The 22,197-nt window shown below is 36.4% G+C and overlaps 1 protein-coding gene across 1 annotated transcript in view; it reads right to left on the bottom strand.

Moving 5' to 3' along the window:
• Zc2hc1b (zinc finger C2HC-type containing 1B) overlaps positions 1 to 22,197 on the bottom strand; it is a 45,775-nt gene that overhangs the window by 21,723 nt on the left and 1,855 nt on the right. The window contains exons 2-4 of the mRNA XM_046450718.2: positions 15,121 to 15,182; positions 12,999 to 13,118; positions 12,248 to 12,386 (exon numbers count right to left, since the gene is read on the bottom strand). Coding sequence (XP_046306674.1) covers positions 12,248 to 12,386; positions 12,999 to 13,118; positions 15,121 to 15,182 — 321 coding nt within the window. The remainder of the gene's footprint in view (positions 1 to 12,247; positions 12,387 to 12,998; positions 13,119 to 15,120; positions 15,183 to 22,197) is intronic.

Raw genomic sequence — 22,197 nt, 5'->3', positions numbered from 1 at the left:
TGGCTGCATCACTGTAGTATGCTGATTTTAAGTCCTTGCGTAAATACCAATGAGTGGGATAACTGGTCAAATGGGGTTTCCAGTCCTAGTTTTCTGAGGAGTCTCCATACTGCTTTCTAGAAGGGTTGCAGCAATTTGCAGTTCCATCAGCAATGTATGAGTGTACCTTTTTACCCACATCCTCACCAACATTATTGTTACTGTTATTCTTGATAATTGTCATTCTGACTAGAGTGACGTGAAATCTCAGTGTAGTTTTAATTTGCATTTCTCTAATTGCTAGAGATGATGAATATTTTTTCATATATATGTTGATCAATTGTATTTCTTCTTCTGTGAAGTATTTGTTCGGTTCCTTAGACCATTTATTAATTGGGTTGTTTGTTTTTTTTGGTGTTAAGTTTTTTTAAGTTCTTCATATATCCTGGAGATTAATGCTCCATCTGAGGTATAAGTGGCACAAATTTTCTTGCATTCTGTAGGCTCTGTTTTCATGTTCTTGATTGTTTCCTTTGCTGTGGAGAAGCTTTTTAATTTGATACCATCCCACTTGATTTTACTTCTTGCACTCTAGGAGTCTTGTTGAGGAAGTTGGTTCTTAAGCTGATATGATGGAAAGTTGGGCCCAGTATCTTCTATCTTCTATTCTATTCCACTGGTCTTCAGGTCTGTTTTTGTACCAATACTATGCTGTGGTATACACATACACATATGCACACACACACACACACACACTCACACACACATATTTAGTTGAAGATGGACACAATACCTTTTTAATTTTTTTTTATGTGGTGCCAAGGATAGAACCCAGGGCCTCACATGTGCAAGGCTCCACCACTGAGCCCTAGCCCCAGCCCCACCATACCATTTTTATTATAGCTCTGTAGTATATTTTAAGATCTAGTATTATGATGCCTCCTACTTCATCTTTCTCACTAAGGATTGCTTTGGCTATTCTGGTCCTCTTATTTCTCCAAATGAATTTTGTGACGCTTTTTCTATTTCTATGAAGAATGTCATTGGAATTTTAATAGGAATTACATTAAATCTGTATAGTGCTTTTGGTAGTATGGCCATTTTGACAACATTAATTCTGCCTATCCAAGAACATGGGAGAGCTTTCCATCTTCTAAGGTCTTCTTCAAGTTCTTTCTTTAGGGTTCTGTAGTTTTCATTATAGAAGTCTTTCACTTCTTTTGTTAGATTGAATCCCAAGTTTGTTTGTTTGTTGTTGTTGTTGTTGTTTTTGAGGCTAATGTGAATGGGATAATTTTCCTAATTTCTCTTTCAGTTGATTCATCATTTGTGTATAGGAACATTTTATACATTGCTACATTGCTGGATTTGTTTATGAGTTTTGGAAGTTTTCTGGTGGAGTTTTTTGCGTCTTCTAAAAATAAAATAATGTCATTGACAAATAGTAACAGTATGAGATCTTCTTTTCTTATATATAACCATTTGATTTATTTCTTTTGTCTAATTGCTCTGGCTATTAGACAAAAGAATAGAATGTGGTGAAAGAGGGCGCCTGTCTTGTTCCAGTGTTTAGAAGGAATGCTTTCAGATTTTCTCTGTTTAGTATAACATTGGCCTTGGGTTTAACATATATATATATGTTTTATAATGTTGATGTATGTTGATGTTACTATTCCTAGTTTTCTAATGTTTTGACCATAAATGGATGCTATATTTTGTCAAATGCTTTTTTTTTTTTTGCATCTATTGAGATAATCATGGATTCTTACCTTTAAGTCTATTGATGTAGTGAATTACATTTATTGATATCCATATGTTGAACCAACCTTACATCCCTGGAATGAAACCCACTTGATTGTGGAACACCATCTTTTTAATATGTTTTTGTATGTGATTTCCCATTATTTTATTAAGAATTGTTGTATCTATTTTCATTGGTCTGAAGTTTCTTTCCTTAATGTATCTTTGGTTTTGGTATCACAGAATGAGTTTGGAAGGGTTCCTTCCTTTTCTATTCCATGGAATAATTTGAGGAAGATTGGTATTAATTCTTCTTTGAAGCTCTGGTAGAACTCAGTGGAAAATCTGTCTGGTCCTGAGCTTTTCTTCATTGGTAGGCTTTTGATGATGTCTTCAATTTCATTGCTTGAAATTGTCTGTTTAAATTTTCTATGTCCACCTAAATTCAATTTGTGTAGGTAAGATGATTCTAGAAATTTGTTGATATCATTGAGATTTTCTATTTTATTAAAATATAAATTTTCAAAATAGTTTCTGATTATCATCTCTATTTTGGTAGTGTCCAGGGTGATATTTCCTTTTTCGTCATGAATTTTAGTAATTTTCCCCCTCTTTCTCTTGGTTAGCTTGCCTAAGGGTTTATCAATTTTATTCATTTTTTTTAAGAACCATTTTTTTTTAAATCAACCAACTTGTTGATTTTAGAAAAAAAAATTTTGTTTCAATTTCATTGATTTCAGCTTTGATTTTAATTATTTCCTGTTTCTACTACTTTTGGTGTTGATTTGTTCTTTTTATAGGGCTTTGAGATGTAAAATTAGGTTATTTACTCAGTGACTTTCTATTCTTTTAATGATTGAGCTCAATGCAATAATCTTTCCTCTTATAACCACCTTTATAGTGTCCCATAGATTTTGATATGTTGTATTGCTATTCTCATTTACCTCTAATTTTTTTTATTTCACTATCCATTTATATTTCACTATACATTTTTTTTTTAATTTCTTTGCTATCCACTGGTCATTTAATAGCATATTATTTAGTCTCTAGGTGTTAGAGTATCTCTATTTTTTTTCCATTATGATCTGATAGGATGTAAGGAAATATACACACACACACACACACACACACACACATATATATATATATATATATATATAAATTGTATTTTCTAAGAATTGCTTTGTGGCCTAATATATGGTTTATTTTAGAGAAGGATCCATGTGCTGCTGAGAAGAAAATATTTTTAGTCACTGACAGATGAAATTTTCCATATATATCTGTTTAGTCTATATTATTGTATTTTTTTTTTAGTTCTATAGCTTCTTTATTTAGTTTTCATTTAGAAGTTCTATTCAGTGATAAGAGAGGCATGTTAATGTCACCCAGTATTACTGTGTTGTGGTCTGTTTGATTCTTGATATTGAGAAGGGTTTTTTTGATAGATGCTCCATTGTTTGGGGCACAAATAGTTAAGATTGTTATGTCTTATGATATATGATTCCCTTAAAGCAATAGGAAATGGACTTCTTTGTCCCTTCTGATTAACTTTGGCTTAAAGTCCACTTTTTCTGATATGAGGATAAAAACCCTGCTTGTTCATGAGGCCCATGTGAATAATATTTTCAATCATAAGTTTTCAATGATAAGATTTTTTTTCCCATTCTTTTACCTTCAGTCTGGGGGTGTTTTTGCCTATGAGGTGAGTCTCTCAGAGACAGCATATTGTTGAATCTTGTTTTTCAATCCACTCTATCAATCTACATATTTTGATTGATGAGTTTAAGCCATTTACATTTGATGTTATTATTGAGAAATGATTTTTATTCCCTGTCATTTTTATTTATTCCAGGTTTTTAATTTGAATTTTATTCTCCATTGATTCACTGTTTTTTTATTGTAGTTCCTTTCTTTGCTATTTTCACTTTTATTTTTCATTTCTTCTTCATGAAATATTTTATTGAGTATGTTTTGTAGTATTGGCTTTCTAGTTGTGAATTCTTTTAACTTTCATTTATCATGAAGGTTTATATTTCATTTTTTAATTCTGAAGCTTAATTTTGCTGACTATAGTAATTTTGGCTGGTATCTGTTATTTTTCAGAGCTTGGTATATATTATTTCATGACCTCCTAGCTCTTAGCATCTGGGTTGAGAAATCAGCTGAGATCCAAATTTTTTTTCTTCTAAATGTGACCTATCATTTTTCGCTGGCAGCCTTTAAAATTCTATCCTTATTCTGTACATTAGGCATTTCATAATAATGTTGATGTAGGTCTATTGTAATTTTGTATATTTGGTGTCCTGGAAGTCTCCTATATTTGATTTTCCATTTCATATTTAAGGTTTGGGAAATTTCCAATACTATTTCATTGAAAAGATTGTGCATTCTTTTGGTTTGTATCTTTGATCCTTCATCTATCCTAATAAATCTTAGGTTTGGTCTTTTCATGTTATCCCATATTTCTTACAAGTTCTGTTCATGGTCTCAACATCTTTTTTCCATGGTCAATTTATTTTCAAGATTATATATTTTGTCTTCATGGCCTGAAACTATCTTTTAAGTGGTCTAGTCTGTTCGTGATGCTTTCCATTGAATTTTTAATTTGGTTTAATGATTTCTTTATTTTGTGGATTTCTGCTTGGGTTTTTTTTTCCCCCAGAATATTTCTTTATTGAAGTGATCTTTCACTTTCTGTGTTTTCTCCCTGATTGCATTCCTTACATTGTCTTTTACTTCATGGATCAGTTTAACTATGAACATTCTAAACTCTTCTCTGACATTTCTTCCACTATGGTATAGATGGATTCTGTTATTGAAGTATTTTGGTTTGTTTTGTGCAATTTCTTCCCTTCATTTTGCATGTTGTGTATGTGTGTGTGTGTGTAACCATCTAATGGTATGAATCTGAGGCAGTTGAGTTTCTAACCTGAAGACTTACAGCATCCCTCAAGGCTTCTGGTACCTCACAGTTTAGGGGGAGACAAATAATAATAATAATAACCAATGAAAACAATATACAGCATTAAACCAAATATTTCCTACTATGAGATATATAATGTTAGTTGTCACAATAAATAGAAATGATGTGATCAGTTATTGCCCACAGTAAAATAGTAAATTGCAAAAGGGTTTACCATTTCAAATGGTGAACAGGAAGAGAACAGAAGTGACGTAGTATGAGATGATTATGAGGGAGGAGAAAAAAATAGAAATAAAAAAGGAAGAGTAAAAAGAGAGAACAATAGAGATTGGCTGTTAGCAGAAGAAAAGAGAGAAGGAGAATCCAAGGAAACAGAAGTGAGAGAAAAATATATAAAATAAAAATTTTTTAAAATAAAAAGAATACAAAACTGAAATATATTAATCAAACATCCTAGTCCTCAAAATACTAATTCATGAAAAATAACAGCATTCAAAAAATGCTAGAAATGAAAGACAATAAACATGTGTAAACGTCCATGAACCATTCAGGTCACAATTAAAATAGGAAAAATGAAAAAAGAAAAAAAAATCTTGATGAAAAGTTAAAGAATTGTTTCTGTTGGAGTTCCAAAAATTCTTGGCTTCCCTTCTCAGCAGTGATATGTGGGGTAGGCTGCCTGTGATGTCTGCTCCATCCTCAGTGTGAGTTCACTGGAATGTGAAAGGAAATTCTATAGACAGAGATCCTGGAGGTGGGGTTTAGGCTTAGGTAGGGTCCAGGTTCTTCATTCAACTGCAGTTGGTTTGAAGATTTTAAATCAGTACACCTCCAGGACCTAGCAGTTGCTGGTCCACGCTGGGGGCGTGCACACTAGGGATCTCCCCCTGGGTTCCACTCATGTGGCAGAGGAGCCAATCTTTAGTCCCCTCAGTTATCTGCAGACGCCACGTTTCCTGGTCTTTTGTGTTCAGTCTCCAAACTCAATCATTTCTGCTCCCACCCTTTTGAATTTCTGGCTGGATGCATCTCTTCCAGCTTGTCCTGTGAGCCACTGGACTCAAGGTGGTTGGGGGAGAGCTGGGTGTATTTCCATGACCTGTATTGCCCTGTTTAAACCCATCTCCGTGTCTGATTTTCTCCCCGTCACTTAGGCACTCTCTCTGTCATGTAGTGTGGGCTTGCCAGGCCTGTATTTTGGTCTCAGCTCAGGTTTGCCAGGAATTGGTTCCTCCATCTGCCGGCCCCTATGACACAGCTGCAAAATAGTTGCTTTTTCTGTCCTCTGTGGTAGCCTAGATAGATGCAAGCTTCTTTCCTGCACAAGGATATTATTTGACACACCTTTCGGGTTAATTGGCAGTGTTTTTGATCTCTGAGCTCTCTGTATCCAAACATGCCACAAGCCTCTGAAGAATGTGAACTCCTTTACTTCCCTTATTCCTTCCTTTTGCTTGCAAGGGGATTGCTCAGGCTGGTGCTGATGGTGGCAGGGGCAGCAGTGGCCCTGGGAATTTCTTCCTCATTTTATTATATCCAGCCTCCTGAATCCCTGATTTGCTTTTTATGTTCGGTATTAATTCCCAGTAAAATCCTTTCTTTTTCCTTCACCCACTGTGCTCGGAAGTTGCCCATCTGCTTTCTTGGTTTCACACCACACAGCAGCCAGGAAAGTAACCTCTTCTATTCTGTCATCTTGAACAATCTGTCTCTGTCTAAATTTTATCACCTGTTTATTTGATGCACCAATACCAAACCACAATAACATTACAGGAAGTTCTTCGATTTTGTCTTTTTTAATTATCTTGGCTATTTCAGATCCTTTAATTTTCACATGCTGGTCAATTCCTACTCAGCAAATAAAACTTGCACATATTTTCTATTGGAATTAAATTGAATCCAAAGATCAATTGGATAGAATTGATTAAAAAACAATAAAATACTGAGTTCTCCTGAACTTTGAAAATAGTAAATTTTGCCATTGATTTTGGTTTTCTTTAATTCCTGGAAGGAATGTTTCAGGCTTTTCATTTTATAGGTCCTACACATATTTTTAAAATATATCCCTACATATTCAACTTGTTAAATGTTATTGCACATAGTATTTTCTAACTTCACTTTTAAATTGTTTATGATTGGCATATGAAATTACAATTCATTGTGTATACCTCATATTTAAAAATCTTGTTAAATTCACTTTAATTTCCATAGCTTTATTGTAATACCCTAGTTTTCTTATTATTAAATTATTTAGTTATTCTAATTTGTTACACACAACGACAGAATACAATTAATTTCATATTACACATATAGAGCACAATTTTTCAAGTCACTGATTGTACACAAAGTATTTTCACACCATTTGGGTCTTCATACATGTACTTAGGGTAATGATGTCTCACTCATTCCACCATCATTCCTACCCCTTTGCCCCCTCCCTTTCCCTCCCTCCCCTTTTCCCTATCTAAAGTTTCCACTCCTCCCAAGCTACCCTCCAATCGCCATTATGAGTCAGCATCTTCATATCAAAGAAAACATTCAACCTTTGGTTTTTGGGGATTGGCTTACTTCACTTAGCATTATTTTCTCCAACTCCATCCATTTACCTACCAAAAATACCATGTTTTTATTTTCTTTTAATGCTGAGTAATGTTACATTCTGTATACAAACCAAAGTTTCCCTATCCATCTACTGAAGGGATTCTGGGTTAGTTCCATAATTAAGCTATTGTGAATTGTGCTGGTATAAACATTGATATGGCTGTGCCCCTGAGTATGCAGTTTTTAAGTCCTTTGGGTATAAACCAAGGAGTGGGATAACTGGATCAAATGGTGATTCCATTCCAAGTTTTCCAAGGATTTTTCATACTGCTTTCCATATTGGCTACACCCATTTGCAGTCCCACCAGCAATGTATGAGTGTGTCTTTCCCCCCACATCCTTGCCAACACTTACTGTTTTTGTATTCTGTTTTGTATTATGACTGGATTGAGATGAAATCTCAGTGTAGTTTTGATTTGCATTTCTCTAATTGCTGAAGATGTTGAACATTTTTTTCGTATGTTTGATGATTGTATATCCTCTTTTGAGAAGTGTCTGTTCAGGTCCTTGGCCCATTTATTGATTTTTTTATTTTTATTTATTTTTTTTTGGTGTTAAGGTTTTTGAGTATTTTATATATCCTAGAGATGAGTAGTTTTCTACTTTTCTTTCTTTATAAACATGTTGTCTATGAATAAAGATAGTTTAATTTCTACCTCTCCAATTTTTCTTCTCTCTCTCTTATACACACACACACACACACACACACAATTTCTTGCCTTATTACACTGGGTACTATCTCTAGTAGTGTTGAATAGAAGTGGTCAGAATAGATATCTTTGCTTTCTTGCTGATCTCAGTTTGGTTTTTCACCATTAAGTGTGATATAAGCTGTAGATTTCTTTAAAATGTCCTTTATGGATGAAGTTTCCTTCTATTTCTATTTCACTGATAGGCTTCTTATTTTGTTTTAAATATGTATAGGTGTTACACTTTGTCAAAGGCTTTTTCTCTTTTGAAATGATCATGGCTTTTAAAAATATTTTGTTATTTGATGAAGTACATTTGTTATATTCTTAATTTAGGTTTCAATTGTTTTTTTTCTTCTTTTTTACATTGCTGGCATTGAACACAAGCTAGGCAACTACTCTATGATTGAGCTAAATCCCAATCCCTTCTAACTTTTTAAGGAGAAAGTTTAAGATAATTGATTTAAATCTTTCGTTATTCCTAACATTTAAAGCTATAAAATTCTCTCTAGTCACCATATAAGCTGAATCCCATGTTTCAATATATTTTAATTATTATTAAGTTAAAAAAAATTAAAAAATTTTTGGACAGACAGAATGCCCTTATTTGTTTATTTTTATGTGGTGCTAAGGATGGAACCTAGTGCTTTATACATGCTAGGCAAGTGCTCTGCCACTGAACTACAACCTCAGTCCCTAAAAATATTTTCTTATTTCTCCTGAGATTTCTTTTTAGATACATGGGCTATTTAGAAATGACTTGTTAGGATCTAGATATTCAGAAATTTTCATGATTTTTTTTCAATAATTTCTAATTTTATAGTGGTCAGAGAACATATTCTATACGACCTTCAATACTTTTAATGGTTTATTGAAAACCACTTTGTGGTTCTTACAAGTTGGTCTATTGTGGGCGAATGTTCCATGTGGACTTGAAAGCGGTGTTCATCCCACTGTTGCTACTGCTGCTCAAATTTTCTAACTCTTAACTGACTTTTCTGCATATATTCTATTACTTAGAGAGTAATAATAAAGTCTCCAAATATAATTGTGAGTTTGTGTGCTTCTCCTTCCAATTGTGTCAGTTTTTGTTTCACATTCATTAAAGCTGTTACTACATATATAAATATTTAGAATTGATAGATCTTCCTAAGGAGTACATCTTTTGAATCATTATCTCTGTAAACACTTGTCCTGAAGTTTATTTTGCTTGATATTAGCATAGCCATTTGTGCTTCTTATGAAAAACATATAAGAGTTGACTTTTGATCTATTATTCGGGTTGATGATCCTGGTCTTTTTTCTGGAGTTTGTAGGTCATTAATATGAAATTATTCACATGGCTAGGCTTCATTCTTTCATCCTGTTATTTGTCTTTTCCCCATCTGTTCTCTGTTATCCACCCCACCTGCCCCCGTCTTTTCCTGTCCTCTTTTGGATTGGTCTCCCCCATTTCATCTCTGTTTGATGTATTGCATTATTAGCTACACCTCAATATTTTTGGGTGGTTACTCAAGTAACTTCAAATCTATCTTAAAATAATACTATACTTATTCACATATAATGCAACACACTACAATATATACCCCACTTTCCTCACTCAACCTTGTGCTATTTTTTCACATATTTCATTCTCATATTGTATAATATTATCCAAATGTGCTATTATTTATTCTTTAAATAGAAAATTACAACCTATAGCTAACATCATATTCAAATGGAAAACAAGACAAGGATGCCCACTTTTGCCACTTCTATTCAACATAATATTGGAAGTTCTCACCAGAAGATTTAGGCACAAGAAAGAAATAAAAGGCATGAGAAATAGAGAGATGACACTTAAAGATGACACTCATATATGTGGAGAATCTGAAGATTCTACAAAAATATTTATTAGAGATAATAAATATACCCAGCAAAGATGCAGGATACAAAGTCAGCATATCAAAATAAGTTGCACTTTTATATGCTAGCAATGAACACTCTGAGAAGTTAACAATTTCATTTATAGTAAAATTAAAAATAATAAAATACATAGGAATAAATCTAACCAAGGAGGACAAAAGACTTGTACACTAAAAACTACAAAATACTGCTGAAATAAATTTAAGAAAACATAAATAAATGAAAAGACATCCTGTGTCCATGGATTGTAAGACAATATTGATAAAGTGACAATACTACTCAAAATGACCCATGAGTTCAATCAAATCTCTGTTAAAATCCCCAAATAGTATTTTTTACAGACATAGAAAAAAAATTCCAATTTCTATATGGAATCTCAAAGAACTCAGAAATAAGCAGAACCACTTTGGTTATATTTTGAAGCACTCACTCAATTCCTGATTTCAAAACTGTCATGTTATAGCAATCAAAATAGGGTGGTACTGCCATAAAGACAGATTTATCAGACAATGGAACAGAACAGAAAGTCCAGATTAAACCCTCAAATATACTGTCAATTGAGTTTTAATAAGAGTGCCTGGATCATTTAATGGGGAAAACAGTCTTTAAATGGTGTTAAGATAACTGGTTATCTACTTGTCCAAGAATGGAGTTGAAAACTTACCTTAAGGCACACACAAACATTAACTCAGACTGGATCAAAGACCTTTTAAACATAAGAGCTAAAACTATTTAAAAAAGAAAACACAGGGACAAGAGTTGTAGCTTTAGATCTGGCATTTTTTTTTTTTTTCCGGATATGACACCAAAAGCAGGTACATGAGAAGAAAAAAGTAAATTAACTAGAATTTGTCCAAATTCAAAAATTTTGTACATTAAAGGCCACTATCAAGAAAATCAAGAGCCGGTACACAGAATGGTAGGAAATATTTGCAAATCATATATTTGATAAAGGATTAAAATTAACCCAACTGAGCCTCTGGCCCTAACTTCCAATTGAAAAATATGGGATAAAGGAACAAGTTAAATATTAATATGACTAAACAAGCAGACAAATATAGAACATGAGGCATTCTAAAAGACAAACAGTCTGGTAGGGTAAGATTTAAAAAAACGGAAGAGAAAACAAAGGGCAGCATGTAACCCTTGACTGAATCCTGGATTGTGGCTCGGGCCGGGTCTGGGGCTGGGGTGAGAGAAGTTTGAAAGACATTCTTAAAATAACTGGGAAAACATGAGATTGTGTTTTAAGTGTTAGAATAGCATTGTGGTTATACAGGAAAATGTACTTATGTTAAAAAATGTATATTGAAATATTTAAGGATAAAGTGTGGATATTTGAAACTTCACTTTTAAATGGTCTGCCAGAGAGAGAAAGAGAGAGAGAAAGAGAAATGTTAACACTGTCAAATGTCAGCAGAAGGTATATGGGTGACCATGCTACTCTTCCTTCCTCTTTTCTAGATGTGAAAAATTTCAAAATAAAAAGGTTGGAATAACAAAGCTATGAGCCACTAAATCATTTTTTAAAAAAAGAGCTGTGGATATCTGAAACTCCATGGAACTCTTGTGGAACTGCTTAAACTCAGTTCTGCAAAGCTCCTTGTTCTTAGTCACGGTGCAAATGGTATCCCCTGGAGTCACATAATAACACCAAAAAGGCACAGTGGTTACCTCATGTTGAGACAGAAAGAAAACAGAATATGCAGAATTGGTTGGGGGAAAGGATAATATATACTATATACATTATACAACACACACATTTACTTTTAATTTTATATAATTGATAAAATTACTTTTTTTTTAAAGAGAGAGAGAATTTTTTTAAATATTTTTCAGTTTTTGGTGGACACAACATCTTTATTTTTTTTTATTTTTATGTGGTGCTGAGGGTAGAACCCAGTGCCCCGCGCATGCCAGGCGAGCGTGCTGCCACTTGAGCCACATCCCCAGCCCGATAAAATTACTTCTCGCTAGGCACTAAGCAACTCAGTGACACCCTGTCTCTAAATAAAATACAAAAAAGGGCTAGGGATGTGGCTCAGTGGTCAAGTGCCCCCGAGTTCAATCCCTGGTTTAAAAAAAAAAATTACTTTTATGTAATTGCTACTATCAATTTTAGAGTATATAGGAGGTATGATGATTGGGCCAAAATTTAAACAGAAGCTGGGTGTGGAAGTGCACACCTGTAATCCCAGTGACTCAGGAGGCTGATGTAGGAGGATCACAAGCTCAAAGCTAGCTTCAGCAATTTAGCAAGGCTCTAGGGAATTTAGTGAGACCCTGTCTCAAAATAAATAATAAAGAGAGTTGGGAATATGGCTCAAGTGGTTGAGCTCCCTTGGGTTCAATTCCAGGTACAAAAAAAAGCCAAACTGAGTCTCAAAAGTGAACCAAAAAGTGCACACACCTGGATTGATGGATGGAGGGGGTGGAGGTGGGAGAGGCCGGCCTTCTTTAATGGCAAGTGTGCACTGCTTTGCTGATCGAATTGCATTAATGAAGTCTTCATGCTGCTGTCTCCAGTTAGATTTCCTTACAGGTTGATGCTGTAAGAAAACCAACCAATATTAGTGTAGGCTATATACCCCTCAATTACAATTTCTTAAAAAGCTGGGATCTGAACTTATAGAACCAAGACTGTGAAATTCGGAGAAAAAGGAGAATTTATTTTTCAAAAGCTCTATTTAAAGAGATTTGGACACTATGGTCATAAAGTCTGCAAGTCACAATAGTAGTAAGAAAAAACAAAAATAAAAATCTGGGGCAGGGGAATGTAACTCAGTGGTAGAGTGCTTTCCTAGCATGCATGAAGCCCTGGGTTCCATCCCCAATGCTACAAAAAATAAATAATAACAATGATCAGAAAAACAAGCTATACAACTTTAAAGGAAGACAAATGGCAAGATTCAATTTCTTAATTGCTAAATGTAAAACCACTGTAATGAAAGCATAAACAAGATTTTTTTTCCACATCTGGAAAGTGTCTGAAATATATTTGGAAATCTAAGTGAGCAAGATTATAAAGAGAAGGATAAAGGCAAATTATACTTAAATGACATTACAATGCCTTATCAAGCAAAAATAAAACCATAGAACTGAGGAATGGGCTTCAATGTACTTACTATAATAAAGAATAATGAAGAAGATATTGCTAGTACCTGGGAGTGAGTAGTCTTCCTCACTGTAAGAATGTCAGTGCCCTGTAATCTTTGCTTCAAGGAGTTGAAAGGTTTACGCTTTTTGTTGAAGAGTTTTCTACATATTGGTCCATGTCTTTCCTAGACAAGGAAGGGAAGGGATTGGAATTTTGAAAATGCACGTTACAAAGTTTTTAATCCCTAGGTGTACTTACCCCCAATCTCCCCATAGTGACTGGCTTGCTCCTTCAGAACTTACATTTTCCTTAACTCTCAGACCACAGCAGATCAAATCTAGTTGGTTCTCTTCAACCATCTAACATGGAACTAGATAATGTGTTTGGTCAAAGACAATACAAGGCCCTTTATAGCTCCTTGGATCTTGATCATCTCCCAAAGGCCCAAGCCTTAAAGGCTTGGTCCTCAGACTGGTGCTACAGGGAAGTTATGGAACCTAGAGATTAACCCCTCCTAAAGCAGGAGATCTTGAGGTCATTTGGGGCATATCCTTAAAGCAGATTGTGGGACTCCAGTCCCTTCCTTCCTGCTTTCCTTTGCTTCCTAGCTATGAGGTGAGTGATCTTGCTCTAATACATGCTTCTACCATCACGATGTGCTAGCTGCCTTGCCACAAGTCCAAAGCAACAGGGCCAGTTGATCATGGTCTGGGTCCTCCAAAACGGAGAGTCAAAATAAACCTTCTCTCTCTACCAATGGATTATCTCACGTATTTTGTTAGAGTGGTGGAAGGCTAAACACAACAGCTACACAGCTTCAACTTTGCTTTTATGTTTAACTTTAAAACTTGGGCACTATGCTGTTTGCTCCAACCAGTAATCCTTCAGGTACTCAACATTTCTGGCACAAGGAGTGGAGGACACTCACATAGAGCTCTGCCTATGTACACCTTCTTAAATCAGTTCTTGTGCCCCTATGGGGTCACATCAACTTCTTCACCCTCTTCCTTGGTGGATATGTACCACATAATAGCTATCATTTACAAAGTTGCGTTGTCCAGACTCAACAAAATAAAGACTATAAAAATCACTGCGTCTGGTTAAACTGAAGGAGAGAGATCAGATCACTTGATCAAATGTTGCTCCCTGTAGTCTGGAGATAGGCTTAGGGAGTAAAACCTGGAACTTCCAAAACATACTTGACATTTAGTGATCCCTCTCCTTATGAACCTCCTAGGTCTCACTACTCTGAGGAGGTGCAGCTCTAAGCTGGTAAAGGTAAGGGCAGTGCCCTGGTGAATTAGAGGGCCAGAGCAGGTCCTGTGAGCTTCCCCTCTGGTTTCAAGGAGCTATAACCCAGGAAAACTAGAAGAACAGATATTTTATTTTTAAAATCCCCAAGTAAAACCCACCAGTTTATTGTATAGCCTCCAAATGTAGATTCTAGTCCAAATCCTTTATGTTCCATGAAAGTGTCCTTGATCTGAAATGTCCTGACCAATGATTGTCTTATCATCTTAGATATTTTTTTAAAAAATAATCTTTCTTGGGAATCTTTACAACGTTGGGGTCTATCATCTGCTTGACCCCCTAATTTTGAAATAAGCTTTTATTCAACTTGATAGCCATCAAACCAGGGAACTTGATACACAGCTTGAATTTGGATCAGGCCTTATATCCATATATTATTTTGTTCAAATGGTCTAAAAACCCTGAAATTGGAGGGCTCTGTATACGTGGCAAAGCAGAAAACAGGAAGGCTAAAGGACTTGTCAGAATAGTGACAAATTTGCGGCTAAAAGCCAAGTTTCCAGATGCCTGAAATTCAATGCTCATTCCTCTAGACTAGCTAATTTCCCTGGTGTTTTGGCCTTGAAATTTGAATTTTTGATGCTTAAAGAAAAGGCGGAAGAGCCAAAACCTCTCAAGGGATAACCGGCTATGCCAAGACCCTTCCATGTGGCATGGTTTTAGGAAGACCATGGTAAGTAGGGTCATTTTTCAACGTGGCGGCAGCAGCCTGCCTCAGTGTCCTCCAGGCCTGGCAGCCATAGGTGATGTTCTTCTCTTTCCTTGTCTCCCCTCCACATCTGTCTTTAATCTTGGCACCACCACCTCTCCTCACTGACTTGACAGTTCATTTAACTTCAACGAAACACATCTATACAAAATGTCTTCATGTTTACCAGAACATCTGCTGCAAAGCGTCTTCCACAGACTTCACAGGGAAATAACTCCTGATTGCCATCTGCATAAGATTCAAGAGCACATTATGTTAGTTTCATGGAATTGCCTGGCCGAGAAGAAGTGACTGACTGGAGGTGACCTCAATAGCCTGAGGCACTCAGTCTTTTCCCTCTCCACCTCTGCTTCCTCCTCTTAAAAGATCCTTTGGAAACTCACCTCTTTTCCTTTCCTCATATAAACTTCTCACTTTACTAAACAAGTAAATTCCATCACCTTTAGGCAAACCAGAGTCTATTTATTTGGTGTTTCAGATATTCTTAAATAGCTATGCTTAAGACCTAAGTACAAAGTCAGTACCTTAGCATAAGGTTATAAATGATCCAACATCATCATCTTTGGGATTCCTTACTCGGCTGAAGGCCTAAGTGCCTATGATAGATAGCCCCATGCCTCAAAAAGCCCATAGTGAGGTGCTCAGTAAGTCCTGGTTGAAGGTGTAAGCCAAACAAGAACTGAATTTCTACCATAGGGCCAATCACTCATTCAATAAATCAAATATCTACTATATGCAGCTCTGTGGAAATCCTGAGAGAGAAACCATATATGAAGTTCAGCCTAGAAAAATAGAAAGATGGCTGAGTGTGGTGGTACATGCCTATAATTCCAGTGAGTCAGGAGGCTGAGGCAGAAGGATCGCAATTTCAAAGCCAGCCTCAGCAATTTAGCAAGGCCCTAAGCAACCCAGTGAGAGCCTGTCTCTAAATAAAAATAAAAAAGGGCTGGGGATGTGACTCGGTGGTTAAGTGCCCTGGGTTCAATCCCCAGTACAAAAAAAAAAGGAAGACAATTTTTTTAAGTGGTTAGAAAATTTATCAAAAGAAAAACAAAATTCTGAATGTTTAAAAATTTCTCATATATATAACTTCCTTTTGGTTTCTCTGCCGTATGTAAAGATTTTAAAAAGCAGTTTGAGGTCTGAGCATGGATTTGATATTAGAATCATCGTGTGGGCTTTACAAATAAGGGAACAACCAGGGACTGAACTGGAAGTGGAAGAGTCACGTAACACAGGTGCTAGGAGAAGAAGGGAGTTTGATTTAAAAGCTGAAAGTGGATGCCTGCAATGGAAAGGGAAACATGTCAAAGATTCTATGCCCTGAGTAGCCTGGGGATGGGGGTGGACTGTGGCAGAGAGAGAAGGGAGCTGAGGACCATGCTCAGCTCACAGGCAGAAGGCCTGAGAAGACATGGGGCTGCGGATGGAAACAGGGAGCTTGAAGGAAGACCATCTTAGGAAGGAAAATGACCTCAGCCTTGGAAGCACCGAGTTGAAATCGAGTCATGCAGCCAGCAGGAGGGAAACGGGGAGGTCAGGGTCAGACACACAGATGCAGGCTTTGAGGAATGAAGTCAAGGCAGAGACAGCCAGGGAAGGAGTCATGGAGAGAGAAGTGCAGAGAAGATCCTTGGGGGAAACTCACATTGAAGGGCCAAGAAAAGGAGGACGACAAGCCAGGAGAAGCAGGAGAGAGCAGGGTCATGGAAACCAGGGGGAGACAATTTGCAAAAGGAAGGTCTGGTTAACAGGAAGCAGATGGTAGCCTGCTGCAGACGTTGTTGATTTAAACGATTTTTTCTCACGTCTGTTAATTGGTATCGTATTTTCAACTCGGGTCATCCACCTCTGCACACACGAAGATCTCTCTTCCCCCCTCTTCTTTGGGCCTCTGGACTCTAAAACTGGGTCTTAAATTTTACTTTCAGCAAAGTTACCACAACCCTCCACATGCTTCCTTGTAAATAAAAATGTAAAATGTTGCTTTTTCTAAAACACTTGCGAAGGATAACTCTTTTTATGAATATGACAAACATTTATATGTTCTCCTTTTCCCAAAACTCCTTCTCTATTTATTTGTCCTTCACAGCACCCCTGAGAGACTGCATTGGTACTATTTTAACAGAGAAGAAAATGGAGACTCAAGGTTGGGTAATGTCTCTAAAACCTCAGGTAACATTGAGACCTGAACCCGAGTCTCCATCTACAAGTATTCAGATTATAAATTCAATCAGCACTATAACTATAAATCTACTATTAAGTCAGCATGTTATCTGCAAAGCAACTAGAAATTCCTAGAGAATCAAATCAATGACCTTGGGTTTAAATCAGTGAGTTTTAATTAATTCAAACAGTATAAAATAATGACAGATATGCCAGGTCCAGTAGCACACACCTATATAGTCCCAGCTTTTTGGGAGGCTGAGACAGGAGGATCACAAATTTGAGACCAGCCTCAGCAATTTAGCAAGACACTGTCTTAAAAAAAATACATAAATAAAAAGAACTGGGGTTATAGCTCAGTGGTAAAAGCCCCTGGGTGCAATCCCCAGTACAAAGCAGAAAAGGCACAATAAGATTCAATTCAAAACTTGGATACAGACAGACTACTACATGCCCAAGTTTGAAGCTTGTCTATTTCCTCGCCAGCAAAACTGAGCGTGGGGATCAAAGAGCTGCATAGATTATGGCACCATATATTGAATCACATGAAAATCATTACAACCTTAAAAGAACCCTTTGCAATAACCAAAATTCCCTCAGTACGTGAATGGTTAAACTGTGGTATATCCATACCCTAAAATATTACACAGCAATAAAAAGGAATAGTACTGATACTTGCAACAACCTAGCTGGATCTAAATCTGGAGGAAAAAAAGTCAATTTCTAAAAGTCATATACTGCATTATTCTATTTGAATGTCAGTCTCAACATATAAAATTAAACAGATGAGAAACATTAGATTGTCGAGGGACAGGAACTGTTCTGACAGGGATAGAATGAGGGAGATCTTCACATGATGGAATCGATCTTTATCTTCTTCAGTGGTAGTGGTTATGCATGTTTAAATGGTATAGAACTGCTGGGCACAGTGGCTCACATCTGTAATCCCAGTGACTTGGGAGGCTGAGCCAGGAGGTTTGCAAGAACTTGCCTTAAAATAAAAAGGCTGAGGATGTAGCTTAGTGGTACAGTCGTTCTGGGTTCAATCCCCAGTATTATCACACACACACACAAAAAGTTTAGAACTACAAACACACATTGTACCAATGTCAATTGCCTGCTTTTGATGTGGTACTGTAGTTAAGATATAACTTGGGGAAAATGGGGTAAAGGACGTATGAGATCACTGCATGCTATTTTGCAACTTTTTGTGAAGCTGTAATCATGTCAAAAAAACATTCAAAATTACTATCCAGGGGTCAGCAAACTAAGCCTGTGGGTCAAATCTGGGACTATGTTTTGTAAATAAAGTTTTATGGGAGCAGTCATGCTCATTTGTTTAGTATCTATTGTTGCTTTTACACTACACAGCAAAGTTGTGCAGTTGTAGCAGAGACCACATGACCTGTATGAGCAAATAATCATATTATTTGGCTCTTTAGAGGAACAGACTAACAATTGAAAAATAAAATATAACAATTAAAAATGCTCTGTAAGAGAATAACATGGAAAATGTTGATAAATTTTATGCATTCATATATTTACAAGGAAAGTCTGAAAAGACATATGCACACACAGAAACTACCTCTGGAAGTAAGAATAAATGTGATTATTCTGTAGTGTCCTGCATTTTCAAGTTTTTTTTTTATACAAAGAGTATGCATTACTTTTTTTTTTTTAAATCAGAGTTAATGAGTAACTTTCAAAAACATGGAGAACACCTTTGATAGAAAATGTCTATAACAGTACCAACATTCCTTTCTTCCCTTTCCTTCATACTGGGGATTGAACCCAGTAACATTTTTACAACTGAGCTACATTCCCAGCTCTTTATTAAATTCTAAATTTTCAGATAGGGCCTTGCTAAGTTGCTGGTGCTGGCCTCCAACTTGTGATCCTCCTGCCTCAGCCTCCCAAGTTGCTGGGATTGCAGGCATCCACCACCACACACCTGGGATCAACAGCTATTTCTATCTTTTCCCCCTCTACTTGGATTCATACTTAGTCAACTATTATGGTGGCTATTCTTTTTAAACATTTGTTTATGATACTTGAAAATTTTTTTAATGAGGAAAAAAGTTATTTTGCTTACCAAAACAAAAATAAAACTAAGCTTCATAAATATCTGAGCTCAAAAGCTTTATAAGAAACAAAGATAAGGAGGAATAGAATAAAAAAAAGTTCGACCACTGACTTGATTCTGATTAAATACTCCTTTTCTGAGCTGGAAGTTAAAAATGCTTTCAGAGATACATGGCATGGGAGAGAAGGAAGACAATGTCTTCATTCACATGTCAACAAAGAATTCTTAGGTTCTCTGCAGTCCAGAACATGCAAATATTTAGCAATATCAATATCTTCCATGGCCCTATGGCAAGGGGCTGCCACAATGCCTCAATTTATCAACTAAATCTAGGGAACATAAGTCATGAAATAAGAAAAGGAACTAAAAACCATTCAGTTTGGATGACAGAAAGAATGCCCCATTTAATTTTGCTCTCTGCCAAGCTCCAATGAAACTGCAGTCAAGGGACAAAGCGACATGGAAAAAGAACCCCGAGGACAGAGAGGAAAGTTAACAACAGAAAACTGGGATCTAGAAAGCTGATAGACATGGTAAGTGACATGGAAGACTTAGAACTATTTCAAAATCTGTTTCCCAGGGGAGAACTGAGAACCACATCACACCACAGAACCCAAGTCATAGGAACCCTGGGGCACCATGAAGCTCTGTAACTGGTGCAGGTGAATGAGGATGAAGAGTGTCAAAGTATGAAGAACCAAGAGGAAATCTGAACCACCATCCCCCACATCCCGCGGGGAACCTCTGGATGACTGCTCGTTTCTCTAGCTGCCTCTTCTCTGGAAAGAAAGTCTGCACACTGACCAATGCAAGGGACAGCTGAAGGTGTGGGTACTACAGCAAAAACAGGCAGCTCGGTAGGTACGGATACTTATTCACATATATGACCTTCTCATTGTGGTAATTAGGTCCTATAAAGTCACCGAATCCCTGAATTAGCAAATACGGAACCACTGCTCAGAAATGCAGGGTTAGGTTTCTGTGGATCTCAGGTCAAACAAAAAAATATTTGACAATGGATCAATACAAAACCTTACTTAATGTGTGTTCCTGTTTAGAGACATCTACTTAATATATATTGCTGACCCAATAGCATTGAATTCATGCCAACTAGCATTCATGCTTGAATGAAACTTACCTAACACCCGTGCCTTTAAGGCACATCACAGCCTGGTGCTTAGGAACACTAGATGGCACTTCAGCACTAAGCTTGGCAGCCATTTTAAACAATGAAATCATCATCAAAAAAAAAAAAAGGTACCAAGAATGGAAACAGAAAAAAAAAAGGAGAGCTAAGTCGACAAGTTGACCCTGAAAAGAGCACTTGTTTACAATATGAGACCTTAAACCTGAGGGCACACCTTGTTTGATCTCATTTGGGAATGTTTGTTGGGTTCCTTTTTTACGACTATGTATATCTCCAAAAAAGACTGTAAAAGTGCCCTGAGTAGTTTTGGGTGTTAGAAGGAAATTTTAGCCAGTAGTAGATTTGCAAATAGAGAATCCATGAATGAGGACCGACTGTAGGTGCATGTATCTAGATGTACATGTGTGTGTCCATATGTAAATTATAGTGGCTAATCTCACAAAAAGTTACACTGAAAGCAGAGAATACCACATACCTCTTCTTCCTCTCCTAGGCTTACAGAACTTGCCTGCCAGACCGTTACCTTCAAGGCAGAATTGAATTAAAACTTCCCTGGTAATCTAATCATCCAACTAGGAAATACCTGAAAATACTGACATTAGGTGAGCCCTACAACCCACTCTACAACAAAGCTCAGTCTATTCAATGCTACTTGGCCATCAGTGCCAAGACATGTCTTTACATTCTTAGGGTGGTATATCCAAAGAAATCTGACCAACATTCTGTTCTCTGTTTGGCTCATTTGACCATGACCCAATGAAGTTTCTGTTCTTTCCTTTACATCTTTATGTCAAGATGTGCTAAGGATGTTTATCTCATCCCACAAGATAGTACGTTAATCTCGAGATGGGAATAGACCATGGTTAGCTCAGAAGCAGAAGATATATCCCCCTAAGCACAGTTCTTCAGATCCAGACTGTTTACAGACAACTAAAATGTTAACCAACTTGAGTTCCTGGTTCAGAAGATACAGTTTGGGCTAGGGGTGATGGGTAGAATAAAAATTTTAGCAAATTTGTTGTAATTACTGTGACTTTATTCTCCAGAATAAAATCAAATCTTTAAGTATGGAGTATACTCAGCCTAAATCACAATATGCTTCAAAATTGAGGTTAGTCACATTCTCCTAATGTGGTAACTTACTTCCTAGGACTCATCGCCTCACTCAATAACAAGAACACGTGGGACTCCTATGAACTCTAGAAACTGAAGTCAGTCCCAGAGACTATTTGGTTTATCCTTTCAAGGATGCCTTCACAGCAAATACTGACTTCACAGAGCTGGGTTTATGCTTCTTTTTCAGCTGTTCCAAAATAAAGAAGATTCTGCATTCAGATATACCATAAAGATGATTTAGGGAAAAAAATATGCATAGTAGCCTAGATCATTGATGTATGACTGAAAGTTTCCTGAGGGGAAAGAATAAAATGAAATTGAGAATAGGTCTACAGATGTACAGGCCTATTAGTTCTACTCTTAACTTGAAAAGTGGGCATGTTTTGCAAGTTTCACAACTAAAACATAAGGCCATTAGAATTTTTACCTTCTGCCCTTTATCTTTCTTTTGTCTTTTAATTAGGACAAACTTGAGAAAGCAAACCAGTATCAAGACACATGAGGAAACAAAAGTATAGACAATATTAACAGTAAGGTCACAAGGCAGTCAGAGTTCTGCTGTTTACCTGAGTTGATGTGATGACATCACAATGATATTGTGGGATACAGTGTGTCACAGATGACACTGCTGTAAACTGTAAACATGGACAGTTTACAGCAGTTAGGATATCCAGAATTAAATATAATAGTAGCGCTGAAATATTTGAAGTGGCTTCGAACCAATCGTGGAC

The sequence above is a fragment of the Marmota monax genome, unplaced genomic scaffold (genome assembly GCF_021218885.2).
Source record: "Marmota monax isolate L192 unplaced genomic scaffold, Marmota_monax_Labrador192_F-V1.1 WCK01_AAM20220418_F8-fsc00030, whole genome shotgun sequence".
Taxonomy (NCBI): domain Eukaryota; kingdom Metazoa; phylum Chordata; class Mammalia; order Rodentia; family Sciuridae; genus Marmota; species Marmota monax.
Note: the sequence above shows the minus strand (reverse complement) of the source record. Positions and strands in the feature narration are given on the sequence as shown.